Consider the following 19,170-nt stretch of genomic DNA (forward strand, 5'->3'; position numbering starts at 1 on the left):
ACTGCTGCATATGACATCCTGTCCCTTATAGACTGCTGCATATGACCTCATGTCCATTATAGACTGCTGCATATGACCTCATGTCCCTTATAGACTGCTGCATATGACATCCTGTTCCTTATAGACTGCTGCATATGACGTCATGTCCCTTATAGACTGCTGCATATGACCTCATGTCCCTTATAGACTGATGCATATGACATCCTGTTCCTTATAGACTGCTGCATATGACATCCTGTCCCTTATAGACTGCTGCATATGACCTAATGTCCCTTATAGACTGCTGCATATGACCTCATGTCCATTATAGACTGCTGCATATGATCTCATGTCCCTTATAGGCTGCTCCATATGACACCCTGTCCCTAATAGGTTGCTTCTCATGGATGTGTCCCTTACAGACTGCTCCACATGACCCACCTGTTCATTAGAGACTGCTCACTCTGGTTCAGTCACTTAGAGTCCCATTAGTGAATGGGTTTGAGCGGGATTACTGAGTTCATTGCTCATCTATATCCATAGATAGCAAATGCACCCACTGTCACGCATGCGCAGCGGGAACTCATGATTGGTAGGGATTAGAGATGAGCGAGCATGCTCGGTAAAGGCAGATACTTGAGCGAGCATCGCTCTTCTTGAGTAACTGCATACTCGTTCGGTTAAATGCGGGGGGGGGGGGGGGCAAGAGATCACTCTCACCCCTGCTCCCCTCCGCTCCCTCCCGCCGCCCTTCCCCCGCATTTGCTCGGACGAGTATGCAGTTACTCGAGAAGAGCGATGCTTGCTCGAGTATCTGCCTTTACCGAGCGTGCTCGCTCAACTCTAGTAGGGATCCCAGCAATCATACATTTATCAGTTACCTTGTGGATAGGAGATACATGGCTTTCGGTGGGACTCCCCAACGTGTAGACATGTGACCTCCCCTTCAGACCCTAGTCATACAGGCCTATCCAGATAGCTCCACCTGCCGTCTTTATTATCATAGCGCTCTTAACCCTTTCCAATCCACTGTCTGACGTCTGAAGACATTCTGATTGAAGGCTGTACAGCTCCGATGTCAAAAGACATCCGGCAGGGTATTCTTACTGTATATTACTGGCCGCTCTGTTGTCGGGGGCCTCTCCAGCATGTCCCATACCGCAGTACTGGCTCTAGCCAGCAAATGGCGCCATTGTACAATGGCAGAAAGAGAAAGCCCCCTAGGAAACCATGAATCCAAAATTGGATTGCAAAGGGTTAAAGTGAAAGCTAGGAATTTATGATAGTAAATGTACTGTAGATTGCCATTTATATTTAGCAATGTAATCTTATAGAACTATAATCATATCCTGTTAATGTATTTAAGTGTTATGGAATATTTGGCACCAAAGAAGATGAAGCGGTTCACTGGGATAATGCCAGACGTGACTGTCAGTCCCTAGGAGGAAATCTGGTCACCATAAATGATGATCTGGTGCAATGTAAGTAATGCGTAGAATAAATATAAGTTCGTGGGTGGATCGATCCCTGCAACCATTAGGTAAGAGTACCAGGCTTCCTTATGGATCGGCGGTCGGTCATACAACAGTTGCAATATATTGGATGGCATAAAACTTGTTTCTGGATAGCTTGTGACGTCAAGGATCTCTATTCAAGTATGCCCCACCATGTGGCCGTACAGGCAGTAGGATTTTATTTAAACCAGCAAAGCAATTAGTCTAGTGAGTTGAAAGAATTAATTATTCTATCGGTGGAATTTTTATTGTGTCAACACTTTTTTCATTTGACAACATGTATCTTTTACAGGTATTGGGAGCCCCGATGGGCTCTCGATTTCCACCTACGATAGCGAATCTAACCATGAGCTGGTGGGAGTCAAGATATATCTTTAGTGAGAATAATCCTATGTATGGCCACATGGTGTGGTATGGACGTTCCAGTGATGATAGGATCATCATATGGGAGAAACATAATGAAATGACAGATGCATTGATAATGTTAGAAGAATTCTCTGAATATATTAATGTGAACACATTCAAACTAAAATTCATCAGTACTTATGAGAACAATTAGACTTCATTTTTGGATTTCTGGCTGTATGGGAATTGTATAGAAAAAACACTGCAGGAAATACAATACTTCACGCCGAGAGTGCTCACCCGGGGCATGTCATTGAGGCAATACCCACAGGGGAGTTGATTAGGGCTAAACGTGCATGCACCACACCACTGGGTTATAATACAGCACAGAAGGAAATCAAACAGGGATTGAGAGAGAGAGGATACAATGATTCATTATTGAAAGGACCAATTAAGGTGGATACATTGAAAATGAAAGATCTAGTGGAATAAAAAGAGGATCCACACAATGAGGAATGTTTAATGTTCTCCACAACATCTAGTAATGATTTTAACATGATCAGAAAGCTATTTTATAAATTTCTCCAGGTATTACGTCAAGATAAAATAACGGATAGCATTTTAGATAAGGGAGTCAGGGTTGTGGCAAAAAGGACAAGAATTTGGGGGAAGTGTTATCCCCAAGCCTCTTTTCCTCACAGAAGTAAAACACAGTGGCTACAGTATAAAGGGTTTGTGAAATGTGGAAACACCTGTTGTAGTGTGTGTCACCTGGCAAAGAAGTGAAATAAATTTACAGGTAGCATGGAAAGAAAGGAATATACCATCAGTAGCCACATAAACTGTGATTCTATGAATGCGCTGTATATTATTAGTTGTACCATATGCAACAAACACTATGTAGGTTGCACTACTAGAAAGTTAAAGGGGTTGTCTCGCGGCAGCATGTGGGGTTATACACTTCTGTATGGCTATATTAATGCACTTTGTAATATACATCGTGCATTAATTATGAGCCATACAGAAGTTATTCACTTACCTGCTCCGTTGCTAGCGTCCCCGTCGCCGTGGATCCGTCTAAATTCGCCGTCTTCTGGCATTTTTAGACGCGCTTGCGCAGTCCGGTCTTCTCCCTGGTGAATGGGGCCGCTCGTGCCGGAGAGCTGGTCCCGCGTCATCATCGTAGCTCCGCCCCATCACGTGTGCCGATTCCAGCCAATCAGGAGGCTGGAATAGGCAATGGACCTACAGAGCCCACGGTGCACCATGGGAGAAGACCCGCGGTGCATCGTGGGTGAAGATACCGGCGGCCATGTTGGTAAGGGAAGAAAGAAGTCGCCGCAGAGCGGGGATTCGGGTAAGTAATCTATATATTTTTTTTTTTAACCCATCCCTTTGGTTTGTCTCGCGCCAAACGGGGGGCCTATTGAAAAAAAAAAAAAAAAAAAAACGTTTCGATGTGAGACAACCCCTTTAAGAACAAGAATAACTGAGCATGAACGGCACGTAAAAAATTCTATATTTAATGTGACACGTTAAGAACCCCAGTTTTACCCTCTAACCCCCACCAATCGGGATGTGGCCTTACGGGGATGCCCTACTGTTTCTCAGGAAGTAGTCCGAGTACAGTGGTAGCTGACACTGTTATAGGTCCACACCCTCAGGTACTGCGCCAGGGCCTAATCGGATTGTCTGGTTGGGGCAGATGGCAAACTTCAGTGCAAGAATGAAGCCAGAGGTCGGTTCACAGAGAACAGGTTCAGTATGGCTACGCAGGCCAGAGGTCCGGGCTGGCAGCCGACAAGCGTAGCTGGTATAGTAAGCTGGGGTTAGGAGCAGAGATGGGAACTTAGTCAGAAAACCAGAGAGTCAGAATGAACTTTATAGAACCTTGAGAAGACCAAAATGTCCACAATACTCGCAAGGATTCCTAATATAGCCAAGGATAGTAGTTGATAGACGGGGGATGAATTAAGTTGGTGAACTCTGGGCCTTTAATTGCACAACCAGGCACACACATGCACCCCTCAAGCCGCTGTCATAGAACAAGCAGATGCTAGAACCATAAGGTACATACATAATACTGTCATAGTATACACATAACTAATACTACCATACAGTACACACAATAATGCTGCCATACTGTACCAATAAATAAAGGTCATCTCCTGGGGATTAATGAAACACCTATATAAAGACCACCCAACCCATTCATTCCACTAATGGCAGCACCAAAATACCCCCATAATGTGTGCCACCACAGCCAGAAGAATGCCCCCCATAAACAATAGTAATAGCAGAGTGACAGCCACATGCCATCTACAGTATTGTGTAGCAGCAGTGTTTTTTTTATTTGTACTTTTTTTTACATTTTTTAATGCCCCCCCCCCCCCCCCCTCCCATTGGGGACTGAGCCTATGCCATCCATAGGACATAAGTTTACGTCCATTTACAGGAACACGTTCCCAGCCAGGACGTAAATGGAAGGGGTTAAGCCCTTCATTACCCTAGACCACCAGAGACATTGGGTATTAACCTCTACAAGCCCATGGATATCACAGGAATGTCATCACTATTTCCTAAACCTCCCCGTGTAAAATAGGCAAAGTAAATGTAATTAGAAAGGAGAAGAATGGGGGGAATTCTGCCATCTTTAACCTTTTGAGGATGTGGCTCATACTGACCTTCTGAACTTGTTGTTCTAGTTTTTTTTGCGTGCGGTCTTGTCTTTTTCAATTAATTTTTTCAAAGCTCGATTTTGTTCTTTATTCTTGAATCCATTGTGGATTTATTCTGGCTGTGGGCGCAGGGTGACAACTGTCAATCACAACTGCCTCTCACTGTCTGGAAAGTGCTAGGAAACATTTTAATGGACAGTTTAAGAAACTTGTCCATAAAAATCAGGTTTGGTGCAGGAATAATTCTGGGGTTACATAATTAAAGGGGTTCTAAATTCTAAATGCTTTGGTGACAGCGGAGGGGTGGTAGGGAGGCTGTAAATAACAAAATACCCACCCCCTGGGCTGCTCCCTCACTGTCGCTTCTGTCCTCCATTTACTTTTGCTGGTCGTTGACATCCAGCGTCGGGGCCTCTTATTGGCTGCATAGTCACGTGTGTAATCAGTGACCTCCCATAAACATGCCAGGTCTTCTACATTAGAAGCACACATGACATGTTTACAGGATGTCACTGGACTAGAAGACCCAGCGACATCACGGGTCCGATGCCATGGTGCCAGAGTGTCAAAGCAATGCTTTGGTGCAACCGTAAACGTATTGCCAGAGTACAGTGTTCAGTAGGGGGAGCTAAGCACTGAAATAAGTGAGTTGGACAATCCCTTCAAGCACTGGCTAAAGTTTGTATTTACATTGTGCTGCTTTCCCCATTTGGTAATACATATATATGTGTTTTTATTTCAGCTTTTTTGATGTCTAATTTAAAATCCATTAAGGTAAATCTATGGATTGGATTACATGACAGGTATAAGGAATGGGCGTTTGTTTGGACGGATCAGAGTGGATTGTATTATACAAATTGGGCCAAAGGTCATCCAAAGAAATATTATAATGTAAGTTATTGTACATTTTATTTATAAGCTATTAAGGGGGTTTCGAGGGAAAATGCTCAGAATAGGTTATCAGTAGTTGATTAGCTGGGGTCCGCCGCTCGGGACCCTGGCCAATCAGCTGATTCAGCGCCCGCTGCCAACTCCACTGATACACAGGGGTCAGGGCAGAAGCAGCTACTCCAACCCCTGTGTAGTGGCTGGCACTTGTAACTGCAAGTGCAGCTCCCATTGATTTCAATGCAGCTACAATATGTGGCTACAATCAAAAAAATGGGTCAGCACTAGAGATGAGCGAGCACCAAAATGCTCGGGTGCTCGTTACTCGAGTCGAACTTTTCGCGATGCTCGAGGGTTCGTTTCGAGTAACGAACCCCATTGAAGTCAATGGGCGACTCGAGCATTTTTGTATATCGCCGATGCTCGCTAAGGTTTTCATTTGTGAAAATCTGGGAAATTCAAGAAAGTGATGGGAACGACACAGTAACGGATGGGGCAGGCGAGGGGCTACATGTTGGGCTGCATCTCAAGTTCCCAGGTCCCACTATTAAGCCACAATAGCGGCAAGAGTGCCACCCCCCTCCCAACAATTTTTACTTCTGAAAAACCCTCATTAGCAAGGCATACCTTAGCTAAGCACCACACTACCTCCAACAAAGCACAATCACTGCCTGCATGACACTCCGCTGCCACTTCTACTGGGTTACATGCTGCCCAACCCCCCCCCCCCCCGCACGACCCAGTGTCCACAGCGCACACCAAAGTGTCCTTGCACAGCCTTCAGCTGCCCTCATGCCACAAGCTGGCCTCATAGCCACACCACCCTCATGTCTATTTATAAGTGTGTCTGCCATGAGGAGGAACCGCAGGCACACACTGCAGAGGGTTGGCAGGTCCAGGCAGCGACCCTCTTTAAAAGGGGCGGGGCGATAGCCCACAATGCTGTACAGAAGCAATGAGAACTCCAATCCTGTGCCACCTCCATCAGGAGCTGCACATGTGGGCATAGCAATGGGGAATCCATGTGCCACACAGTATTCATTTAGTCAAGGTGTCGCATAGCTCAATCAACACTGCAAGGAGAAAGCCATCTGCACTCTGCCCCCTACCCAAGTCAGTCAGTGCCTTTGTGCCAGACAGGTCAAACACCGCGAAGGGAACTAAGTTTGCACCAACAGCATAGGAAACCCAAGACATGAACAAAAAATTGATCTGAGCGGCCAAACATGGCAGACTTGCACCGCGCCCACGACATAGGCCTCGGCCCACAGCTTCAGCAATCCTAGGCAGGAAGCGGACTTTCACTGCACCAAGGACATAGGCCTCTGCACAAACCCTCAGCAATCGCGGGCCTACAGCGGACTCCTATGCTAGCGCAGCTGTGCACGTCTCATTAGCGCTGTATTGCTCCTGTAGTTTGTCCCAATGCAGTGCCCCGGATAGTAGAGCTAACGTCAGATTACATGCAGGTGGGCTTCGGCCGACACTGCATGCCCCAACCTGACCGTGGTTTTTAATTCATAGACACAGGCAGGTACAAATCCCCAATGTGAAGTCCCTGTGGACCCACAGCATGGGTGGCTCCCTGGAACCCAACGGCGGTACATAAATCCCATTGCAGTGCCCAGCACAGCTGAGGTAACGTCAGGTTTACTGCAGGTGGGCTTCGGCCCACACTGCATTCCCCAGTCAGACTGGGGTTCTTTATAAGTAGACACATGCAGTTACAACTCCGCGTGGACCGACAGCATAGGTGGCTCCCTGGAACCCATCGGCGGTACATAAATGTATCCCATTGCAGTGCCCTGCTCAGCAGAGCTAACGTCACATACAATACAGGTGGGCTTCGGCCCACAGTGCATGCCCCAGTCAGACTGGTAATATGTACCTTAACAGTAACTGCGTTGGTGGGAATGTGGTGGCGACTGCGGACCTAGTAGCGCGGTTTTATTTAGTTGGTTTTCGGAATGTGGCCAGGATTAAGTGGGCCGTGGCGGGGGGGGCTCACTTGTTGTGTCGTTAAAGGTGAAATCCTTGGACTGCCACCAGACGGACCAATGCAAAGGTATTTGCCAGGAATGTTTTCATTGTTGGAGGAGAAGGGGGATGTTTTTGAGGCACTACGTGTCCTCTCCACGTGTCCGTGGTTATATGCACCTTAACAGTAACCGCGTTGGTGGGAAATGGCCTCGCCACCATCATGTCTTTGGGAAGCCTCCGTTTCCACACCCCAGTGACATAGGAATTAGCAGCGGTATAGGCAGAGCCCAGAATTAATAACATTTCAGAGGTAGCATTAGGGACAGGCCCCAGTAACATATCACTAGCAGCATTATAGGGGGAGTACAGTATTAGTTCCATTTCAGTAGTAGTAGCAGTCCAGACAGGCCCCAGTAACAATTCCGAAGCAGCAGTATAGGGGAAGCACAGTATTAGTTCCATTTCACTAGTAGTAGCAGTCAAGACAGGCCACAGTAACATTCCCGTTGCAGCAGTTTAGGGAGATAACAGTCTCCCACACACCTTGCTGTAGCATGAGTGCAGGCGAAGCCCATAAAAATTACTAGGATTACACTGTAGGCGAGGGCCCAAAAAATTGGTGTACCAACAGTACTAATGTACCTCAGAAAAATTGCCCATGCCCAACCAAGAGGGCAGGTGAAATCCATTAATCGCTTTGGTTAATGTGGCTTAATTTGTAACTAGGCCTGGAGGCAGCCCAGTTAAAATAAAAATTGGTTCAGGTGCAAGTTTCAACGCTTTAATGAGAATTGAAACGTATAAACATTGTTTACAAAAGTAATATGACTGAGCCTTGTGGGCCTAAGAAAAATTGCCCGTTCGGCGTGATTACGTGAGGTTTCAGGAGGAGGAGGATGAATATAATACACAGATTGATGAAGCCAAAAGGTCCCCGTTTTTGATGGTGATAGAGCACGATGCTTCCATCCGCGGGTGCAGCCTGCATATTGTTTAGGTATCGCTGCTGTCCGCTGGTGGAGAAGAGAAGTCTGGGGATATCCAGGCCTTGTTCATCTTGATGAGTGTAAGCCTGTCGGCACTGTCAGTTGACAGGTGGGTACGCTTATCCGTGATGATTCCCCCAGCCGCACTAAACACCCTCTCTGACAAGACGCTAGCCGCAGGACAAGCAAGCACCTCCAGGGCATACAGCGCAAGTTCAGGCCACGTGTCCAGCTTCGACACCCAGTAGTTGTAGGGAGCAGAGGCGTCACGGAGGACGGTCGTGCGATCGGCTACGTACTCCCTCACCATCCTTCTACAGTGCTCCCGCCGACTCAGCCTTGACTGGGGAGCGGTGACAGTCTTGCTGAGGAGCCATAAAGCTGACAAAGGCCTTGGAGAGTGTTCTGTGCTGTACATGCTGCCTGATCTCCACGCTTCCCCTGCTACCTGGCCCTCGGAACTGCACCTTCTGCCACTAGCGCTGTCGGATGGGAATTTTACCATCAGTTTGTCCGCCAGGGTCCTGTGGTATAGCATCACTCTCGAACCCCTTTCCTCTTCGGGTATGAGAGTGGAAAGGTTCTCCTTATACCGTGGGTCGAGCAGTGTGTACACCCAGTAATTTGTAGTGGCCAGAATGCGTGTAACGCGAGGGTCACGAGAAAGGCATCCTAACATGAAGTTAGCCATGTGTGCCAGGGTACCTGTACGCAACACATGGCTGTCCTCACTAGGAAGATCACTTTCAGGATCCTCCTCCTCCTCCTCAGGCCATACACGCTGAAAGGATGACAGGCAAGCAGCATGGGTACCCTCAGCAGTGGGCCAAGCTGTCTCTTCCCCCTCCTCCTCATGCTCCTCCCCCTCCTCCTCCTCCTCCTCAACGCTCTGAGATATAGACATGAGGGTGCTCTGACTAGCATCCGTCTTGGACTTGCGGAAATGTGCACTGAGCCAGCGTAGCTTTCCGAGCAGGTCTGACATGCTTGGGTAGCTTTTCAGAAAGCGCTGAACCACCAAACTAAAGACGTGGGCCAGGCATGGCACGTTCGTGAGGCTGCCGAGCTGCAGAGCCGCCACTAGGTTACGGCCGTTGTCACACACGACCATGCCCGGTTGGAGGCTCAGCGGGGAAAGCCAGCAGTCGGTCTGCTCTGTCAGACCCTGCAGCAGTTCGTGGGCCGTGTACCTCTTCTCTCCTAAGCTGAGTAGTTTCAGCACGGCCTGCTGACGCTTGCCCACCGCTGTGCTGCCACGCCGCGCGACACCGACTGCTGGCGACGTGCTGCTGCTGACACATCTTGATTGCGAGACAGAGGTTGCGTAGGAGGAGGAGGAGGGTGGTTTAGTGGAGGAAGCATACACCGCCGCAGAAACCAGCACCGAGCTGGGGCCCGCAATTCTGAGGGTGGGTAGGACGTGAGCGGTCCCAGGCTCTGACTCTGTCCCAGCCTCCACTAAATTCACCCAATGTGCCGTCAGGGAGATATAGTGGCCCTGCTCGCCTGTGCTTGTCCATGTGTCCGTTGTTAAGTGGACCTTGGCAGTAACCGTGTTGGTGAGGGCGCGTACAATGTTGCGGGAGACGTGGTCGTGCAGGGCTGGGATGGCACATCGGGAAAAGTAGTGGCGACTGCAAACCGTTCATGTTTTTGAAAGCCTCCGTTTCCACAAGCCTATACGGCAGCATCTCCAGGCTGATCAATTTGGCTATGTGCACGTTTAACGCTTGAGCGTGCGGGCGCGTGGCGGCGTACTTGCACTTGCGCTCAAACAGTTGCGCTAGCGACGGCTGGACGCAGTGCTGAGAGACATTGCTGAATGGGGCCAAGGACAGCGGAGGTGAGCATGTGGGTGCAGGCTGGGAGACGGTCGTGCCTGTGTCCTGAGAGGGGGGGTTGGATCTCAGTGGCAGGTTGGGGCACAGGGGGAGAGGCAGTGGTGCAAACCGGAGGCGGTGAACGGCCTTCATCCCACCTTGTGGGGTGCTTGGCCATCATATGCCTGTGCATGCTGGTGGTGGTGAGGCTGGTGATGGTGGCTCCCCGGCTGATCTTGGCGCGACAAACCTTGCACACCACAGTTCGTCGGTCGTCTGCACTCTCAGTGAAAAACTGCCACACTTTTGAGGACCTCGGCCTCTGCAGGGTGGCATGGCGCGAGGGGGCGCTTTGGGAAACAGTTGGTGGATTATTCGCTCTGGCCCTGCCTCTACCCCTGGCCACTGCACTGCCTCTTCCAACCTGCCCTGCTGCTGCACTTGCCTCCCCCTCTGAAGACCTGTCCTCAGTAGGCTTAGCAAACCAGGTGGGGTCAGTCACCTCATCGTCCAGCTGCTCTTCCTCCGAATCCTCTGTGCGCTCCTCCCTCGGACTTACTGAAATTACTACTACCTGACTGATAGACAACTGTGTCTCATCGTCATCGTCCTCCTCACCCACTGAAAGCTCTTGAGACAGTTACCGGAAGTCCCCAGCCTCATCCCCCGGACCCCGGGAACTTTCCAAAGGTTGGGCATCGGTCACGACAAACTCCTCCTGTCAGGGTAATACTATATTCTAAGTACAGCACCAATCGGGCCCACCCCACTTGCCCCGTTGCCGGCGGTAAGAAGAGACACCACACAGGGATCTGGTATCATTCCTCACACGGGACATGGCTCTCAGCTGTACCGACGTGCTTTATTACAGATTACATGAGATCTTATACCCTCTGTCCCATCCCCACCAGGGGGTGATGGGCTCATAACCATATATGGGAAGTCCGGATTTCCGCCTTAGACAGTGAGGCGCCTCTGGCTTGTACAGAAAATCACGTATTTAATTAACTCCAGTGCAAAAAATCACCCACTCAATTCTAAGAAAACGGCCTAAGACAGTGAAAATTATGTACATAGTGGAACATCTTGATATTGCGCTTCTGGGAAATCGGCCAAGTACACGCGGCCTTGTGTCTGGTTCCGTATCTTCTCTGAATTTCTAGAACATCTCTCTCAGCCTTCTAAAGCCTCGGAATATCTGATGTAAGGCGACATATAAGTTTTTTTTCTCATTTGGAATTGAATAAAACTTGCATATAGGTATAAAAGTATAAAGAACATATGGCAATATATATATATATATATATATATATATATATATATATATATATATACCCTCACAAACCCCCCTAAAAAACTTAATATGGAGATCAAGCATCAGACTTTGCACTCTTCCTCGGTCGTCTCTCCCTTGCGTCAGGGTTTCTCCACTGCCCGTAAGTCCCTACTCCTAAAAGGGGAGGGATCCCTACCTCACCTCAGAAGGAGGCCATGGATTCCCTGGGCTTATTTCCGGGCATCCATACCCTCTATCTGTACGAGTTAACACCCCGCAGGGTGTGCCCTCGCCAGAACCTAAGGTCTTCTGCACTTTCCCTAGGCAAATGGGAAGTCCACTGACAGTTCATCTTATGAGACCGGGGCAGGCGCAGTACTAGTACATTTCTCATTCTTCTGGTAACGTACGTGGTTGGCATTATCGGAACTGGCTCTTCATCTTTTTCAAACAAGGGAAATTTTGGTCACATTACTCATACTCATACTCTTTTTGATCAAAGGGATAATACACAAACAGGAAATTACATACCCCACCTCTTTCTGCTAAAATCATATCCACGGCCACTCTATTTTGGAACGCCATGGATGCAGTAGGCCCTAACTGGTCAGCTAACCCTTGCAAAGCATCTCTGGTGTAGTTTACAAACCTCTGCTGATTGTAATAGATATAATTCATCCAATCTACATTATTATTAACAGTGACAAAAGCAAATAAGGACTCAAAACCTGCTTTAACCTGATCTCTAGAATTAAATTAATCTGGCACCCCCCTTGGCACTCCTATTGTATCTAGGTATACATGTGGATCAAAGTTACCACCTGGAGCGTCAACTTCTCTCTTAGCACGATGCGGTGTTGGATTCTCACCCTCAGTGTAGTCTTCATATTGCACATTTGATTATATTAATTTGTTCTGAAACAGGTGGCTAGTGTACAGTAGTCAAAGGTGTGTGTTAGAGGAATTGTACCACATTATAGCATGTAAAGGATATGCAGGATCATTAGTTTTTTTTCAGTGCGAAGTGTGGATCCAAGTGGGTTTTCCTTCAAGCTTGACTGCAGTTGGGGTGGTGAACAACATCTGGTAGGGACATTCAAACTGGGTTTCTCGCTCAAACTTTTTCACATAGACCCTGTCACCTGGTTTCAGATTGTGACACTCATCTGTTGGATCTGGGAGAAAAGCAGAGACTGCAGAATGAATTACTAACAATTCCTTGGAGAGGCTCATGACAAAATTAACAAGAAAATCATTCACCAAACTCTGATACTGAGGCATGTACCCTCCTGAGAAAAAGAAAAACTAATGGGAGACACTCAATTCAAGATTTACCCGTTTCCTCTATTGTCTTTTGTATCTACTTTCCCCCTACTCCGCGGATGGTAGGGTGTGTGAAAAGCCTGGAAAATACCCAAAACAGACATGATGTGTTGCATTATTTCACCTGTGACATTTGTACCTTTGTTTGACTCAATCACTTCCGGTACCCCGTATCTGCGGATTACCTCATTCATGAGCTTCTATGTGGTTACCTGCTTATTTACTTTGGTAACAGAGTAGGTCTCCAACCTGAAAAACATTAACATCAACAAGCACATATTCATGCTTCCCAACAAGTAGGAGCTGAGTGTAGCCAATTTGCAATCCCTGAAATGAGTAGAGTGGCCTAGGCAAGTGTTATGTGGCAAATTTTACTTCTGCCCTGTTGCTTACGGCAAAGATCATGCAAAATTGGACAAATGATGCAGCAGCTACAGAAAACCAAGGATCCACCCGTCCTCGTTCAAGCATCGACATCATTGTTGCTTTGAGAGGTGCGTCTTTCTGTGCGTCAGCTGGGCCATCATGGGGCACAGGGACTATGGTGGGCAAGTGCTGTTGACTGTTCACCATACGCCGTCCCTTTTTAGTCCATTTGTCTTTTCTTCCTTGCTGGCTCGTAACTGTAAAGTCTTCAGCATATCAAAGTCCAAGTTCAAATCAAAGTCCAAGTTCAAATCAAAGTCCAAGGTCAAATCAAAGTCCAAGTTCATTATCAAATTCTTCTTTTCTTCTGTTCTTCCACGGCTTGAGGGCCGCTGCTTTTGCTGTGTGGTCTGTGATGGCGTTGCCTCTCGCTTCTTTGGTGTAGGAATTGGTGTGAGCTTTCCACTTTGTCAGGTAGAAGTAGGGCGTCCATGAGACTGCACCGCTGCAACATTCTTAATTGGCTGTCCTGCTGTGGTAAAAAACTGTCTGGCCTTCCATGTTGGGCCGTAATCATGAGCTATGCCAAATGCATACCGGGAGTCAGTGTAAATGTTTGCCGTCTTACCTGTGGCCACTCCACACGCCTCCGTGAGTGCTTTTAGTTCCGCTTCTTGTACTGCGACATGCGGAGGCATTCTGCTTTTTAGGACATCTTGTTGTGTAACCACCGTATATCCAGTGTGGAGTCGTCAATCACCCTGGGTACCATCTATAAAAAACAACTCAAAATATGCATTATTAGCAAGGGCTTTCAGTAACTTTTTTTAAAACTTAAATTTTCTTGTTGCATCACTGCTAGACAATCAGGCTGGTATTCTATTTCAAAAAGATCAGAACCTTGTTGCTAAAAATTTAAAAATGGCTTGCAAAAAATTTAAAAATGGCTGAATTTAAAAATGGCTGACTTGCAATACCTAGATCACCTATGCCTTCTCCTCCCCCCCTTTGAAACAGGGTACGCAATTGGAACAAGAGTAGCCGGGTTTAAGTTAGTACCACATTGTAAAAAGATTTGATGGATGCAGATAAGGCCTGTAAGATGTTAGCACCTATAACAGAAACATGAGTTACATCGGGGCAGAATAATCTACAAACTTCTACTAATATTGGAAATGTGATATCCCTTTAAGTGAATTCATTATTAGTCTGATCCTGCATGCAATGTCTTATCAAAATTTGAGACGGAAGAAAAAACAAACAAAACAAAAAACTTTTACTAGCTGCTCAAGCTCCTCACCCCTCCCTTGGACAAGAAGGATGAATCATTACGTACTATTACATCATCTAGCTCCACCCCTTCGATATTGGCTCCTTGCGACTTTCTTCAGAGCTCACTTTCAGCGTAACAGTCCACACGTCCACATCTCAACCAAGCAAAGTCCCATGCATGGGGAGGACTTTTATCCCCAGTCAATTATCCACATCACACATTCCACGCAGCCCAAACACGGGTCACTAACTCTCATCCATCCATGCGCTCAAGTTTGCTCCGTCACCCCCCTTGGAGGCGTACCAGTCCATACAGATGCACAGAAAAAAAATGTTTGACAAACATACATACATCAGTTGAAAAACATCGAGGTGAGTGCTATAATTTTATAAAGTACATAATTCTATTGAGATGAGATTGTGAATGAGCGCTATCTTTGACAAATTATGTGGAAAAAAAGTTTGCTGAGTGACTGAGATATTCTATATTTCTTATCTACTGAAGCTATTATATGCTGTATTAAATGCTAAAGTGTTTTAGTTTCTGTGACCCTGACTGTTATCTCTCCGCGAATATGAAACACAGACTGAATAAGTTTTAGCTTAAACTATTGCCTGCATTTTGAAATCATAATTAACACATATCCTGGGACCTTGCAACATTCATTTTCAACCCCTGTATAAGTAAGAATATACATTAGAAATTACTATATTTCCCTGCCTACTAAGACAGTATAACTAATTAAATTCATTTCAAGCCTCCATTCCATTTACGCAAGCAGAGATATTATCCAGGGTTATTATTGCATTCTTTCTCTCGCTTCGTTATCTTCCGACCTTGAAAAGCTTACACAGACTCGCAGCTACATGTCAACAAGCCTTCTCCCCTAAAAGCAAGCTCAGTTAACTATTTGCACTATTTGCACATACAGTATATACATATATACACATATATATCCATATCTATTATCTATCTTGTATTATACACATTTTCATCTCTCTTTACCAACAAATCACATGCATTGTAACTTTCTTATCGACTTTGCCTGCTTCTCATACTTCTCTCCCCTACCTAACTGCCAATATAACTTTCAATAGACACTCTCCTGACGCCCTCTTGATCACTTACTGTACTTTTCAACATTTCACTTACGGATACTTTCTTAAACAAATAATGTGTATATACTTTCTCTGACTGTCTCTCTCTCTTCTTCTAGCAAACCTTGGTCTTCCAAGGCACCTCTTGGTCCTAAAGACCTCCCTCCCAGACACCATTTTGTAATCTGCCGTGCGGGTCGGTGTCACACATTTTCATTAGAGTTTTCTTACATTCTACAAATTATGACCCTTGTCTCTCCGCCATCAAATGATCCGCACGGCGGCAGCCCTTGAGGGGCTCTGTCTTCTTTAATAAGGTCTTACGCATATTAGAACATCAACAACAATAATAATAACACGCTCCATAGAGTGCATCCCTCTTAATTTTCAAATTGTCAGCCCCTTATTTACCGGCAGAACAACCGAGGGTCCCTTCTCCTTATGGAACCAGCCCCATAAAATGCATCTCTCTGAAATCAAATCGCTAGCCCCATATATAAGGCAAACCGACCGAGAGTCCCTTCTCTTATGAAGCCTATCTCACAAAATGCATCCCTCTCTGCTAAACCATTAACAACTAACTAAATTAAACTGAGGGTCCCTTCTCTTGTGAGATTAAATGAAAATAAAGAGAAAAAAAAACTTCTGCAGATAGAACAATCTCCACTATTATTAAAACGTTAAAACTTCAAAGTACAAATAGACTACAGACTAGTTTCTGGTGACCGATTGGTGCGCATATCATGGTCAGTGGTCCATGACGGCAAACCCGGAGCCCACACGAGTTACCGTGTAGAACTCTTAACCCAACCCGTCCGGTCACAAACCACAGATAGTCCCGCTGCAAGACTCGCAGTGTAAAACACAACATAAATATATGCTGGCCTTACCTGGAGTTCTAAGTGAGTTGATCAGGCTCGGTTTGCAGCAGGACGGCTTCTCTGCGGCTTTGATCCGGGTGAATTGCGCTGTAAGCTCCGATTTTACCGCCCCAGTTGGTTGCGCCATTTATCAGGGTAATACTATATTCTAAGTACAGCACCAATCGGGCCCACCCCACTTGCCCCGTTGCCGGCGGTAAGAAGAGACACCACACAGGGATCTGGTATCATTCCTCACACGGGACATGGCTCTCAGCTGTACCGACGTGCTTTATTACAGATTACATGAGATCTTATACCCTTTGTCCCATCCCCACCAGGGGGTGATGGGCTCATAACCATATATGGGAAGTCCGGATTTCCGCCTTAGACAGTGAGGCGCCTCTGGCTTGTACAGAAAATCACGTATTTAATTAACTCCAGTGCAAAAAATCACCCACTCAATTCTAAGAAAACGGCCTAAGACAGTGAAAATTATGTACATAGTGGAACATCTTGATATTGCGCTTCTGGGAAATCGGCCAAGTACACGCGGCCTTGTGTCTGGTTCCGTATCTTCTCTGAATTTCTAGAACATCTCTCTCAGCCTTCTAAAGCCTCGGAATATCTGATGTAAGGCGACATATAAGTTTTTTTTCTCATTTGGAATTGAATAAAACTTGCATATAGGTATAAAAGTATAAAGAACATATGGCAATATATATATATACCCTCACACTCCGGTGGGAGAGGAACCATTGCTGCCCAATCTCGGCAGGGGCCCGAGAACAGTTCCTGGGAGTTTGCCTGCTCTTCAGAATGTGTCATTTTCATGGAGTGAGGAGGCTGGGAGGAAGGAGGAGCAGCAGCCAGAGGATTCAGAGTTGCAGCTGTGGACGGCGTAGAAGACTGTGTGGTCGATAGATTGCTGGATGCACTTTCTGCCATCCACGACAGGACCTGCTCACACTGCTCATTTTCTAATAAAGGTCTACCACGTGGACCCATTAATTATGAGATGAATCTGGGAACCCCAGAAACTTGCCTTTCTCCTAATCCCGCAGCAGTCGGCTGCGATACACCTGGATCAGGAGCTCGGCCTGTGCCCACACGCTGACTTGGGCCTCCGCGTCCTCGCCCCCGTCCACGTCCTCTAGGCCTACCCCTACCCCTCAGCATGGTGTATTACGAGATTAGCAGAAACAGAACGCTGTAATTAAATGTGCCGCTTATTGGCCTGTGGTTGGAGGCTGACTTCGCGTACGTAACGCACTGCAGAGGCAGGAAACAATTATGCGCAAGGCTGGGTATTAATTCACCAACTACTACCCCCAGCTGAGACGCAGTAAACTGAAGGCAGTGACAGGCAGGCCAAATATTGTATATTTTTGAAGTTTTTGGGAACAGCCACACTGCCTGTGATATACACTGTATTTCGATTTCCCTGTTGGAGGCTGACTTCGCGTACGTAACGCACTGCAGAGGCAGGAAACAATTATGCGCAAAGCTGGGTATTAATTCACCAACTACTACCCCCAGCAGAGACGCAGTAAACTGAAGGCAGTGACAGGCAGGCCAAATATTGTATCTTTTTGAACTTTTTGGGAACAACCACACTGCCTATATAGCCAGTATATCTCTTTCACCTTTCCCACTGTCCCTGCCTCACCAGTACTGCCCTTATACTCTGTAAAATGACTGCAGACTGAGAACGCTATGGTCTGCATGCCCGATATACAAAAAAAAAAAATGTGCAACACTGCTCCCAGTAGCCTCAACAGTACTGCACGCGGTCAGATGTGGCCCTAAGAAGGACCGTTGGGGTTCTTGAAGATTAAAATAACACCTAACACTCTCCCTATAGCAGCTACAGCAAGACAGCACTTTCCCTGATCTCTGTCAGAATGCATCTGTGGCGAGCCGCGGGCGGGGCAGATTTTAATACTCGGGTGTCACCTGATCTCCCCAGCCACTCACTGCAGGAGGGGTGGTATAGGGCTGGAACGTCACAGGAGGAAGTTGTAATGCCTTCCCTGTCTTTCTATTGGGCAGAAAAGCGTGCACATTTCTCAGGGAAGAAAGTGAAAGTAACTCGAACATCGGGTGGTGCTCGTCTCGAGTAACGAGCATCTCGAACACCCTAATACTCGAACGAGCATCAAGCTGGGATGAGTATGCTCGCTCATCTCTAGTCAGCATGCAAAGCTTATATAAAATAACTTTACTATATTTATTAATTGCAATTCAAAAGATATTCCACTACAACAGAGTTGAGCCTCCAATGTCCAGCAGGTAGGTGAAAGGAAGGCATTCAGCTCAGGCTTTGCACATTGTCCCAAGGCATAATAATCCAAGGTACAAAGAAGGGCTCCATTCCGAGCTGGTGGGTGTCCTTGGTGCTGGCAGACAGTTGTTCCTCCTCTGAGGAAATGGAGATTGGAGGAGATCTTTTCCTCACTGGTATTTAATCTCCAGGCCTGGTGAAAGACTTCTTGATAGGCTCTGGGTCTCCAATTGTGGGGAAAAAGGATTTGGCAGCAGCATCAGCAGCTGCTGCAACTCCGGCTCGTCACCCCATTAGAAGCAGGGACATGCAGGATGATACCCGTCTGGCACTCCTACAACGATCCCAGCAGCCATGTCATCTGAGGGAGAAGCTACTCTGTTCTGCAGAGAGAAGTGCAGTCGTTCGCTGGTGGAAAAAGTCTCCTCCTCTGGACGGTTCTAAGCTGCAGACTGTTGCTCTGCAGTGGGGGCGCCACCCCTTGCTTTTTCTCCAGCCACA

At 46.9% G+C, this 19,170-nt stretch overlaps 1 protein-coding gene across 1 annotated transcript in view; it reads left to right on the forward strand.

Moving 5' to 3' along the window:
- The window catches only part of LOC136586588 (macrophage mannose receptor 1-like), a 244,980-nt gene that overhangs the window by 178,659 nt on the left and 47,151 nt on the right, over positions 1-19,170 (forward strand). Inside the window, exons 16-17 of the mRNA XM_066584720.1 lie at positions 1,346-1,460; positions 5,259-5,407. Of these exons, the coding sequence (XP_066440817.1) occupies positions 1,346-1,460; positions 5,259-5,407 (264 nt within the window). The remainder of the gene's footprint in view (positions 1-1,345; positions 1,461-5,258; positions 5,408-19,170) is intronic.

Source organism: Eleutherodactylus coqui, chromosome 12 (assembly GCF_035609145.1).
Source record: "Eleutherodactylus coqui strain aEleCoq1 chromosome 12, aEleCoq1.hap1, whole genome shotgun sequence".
In the NCBI taxonomy this organism is placed as follows: Eukaryota; Metazoa; Chordata; class Amphibia; order Anura; family Eleutherodactylidae; genus Eleutherodactylus; species Eleutherodactylus coqui.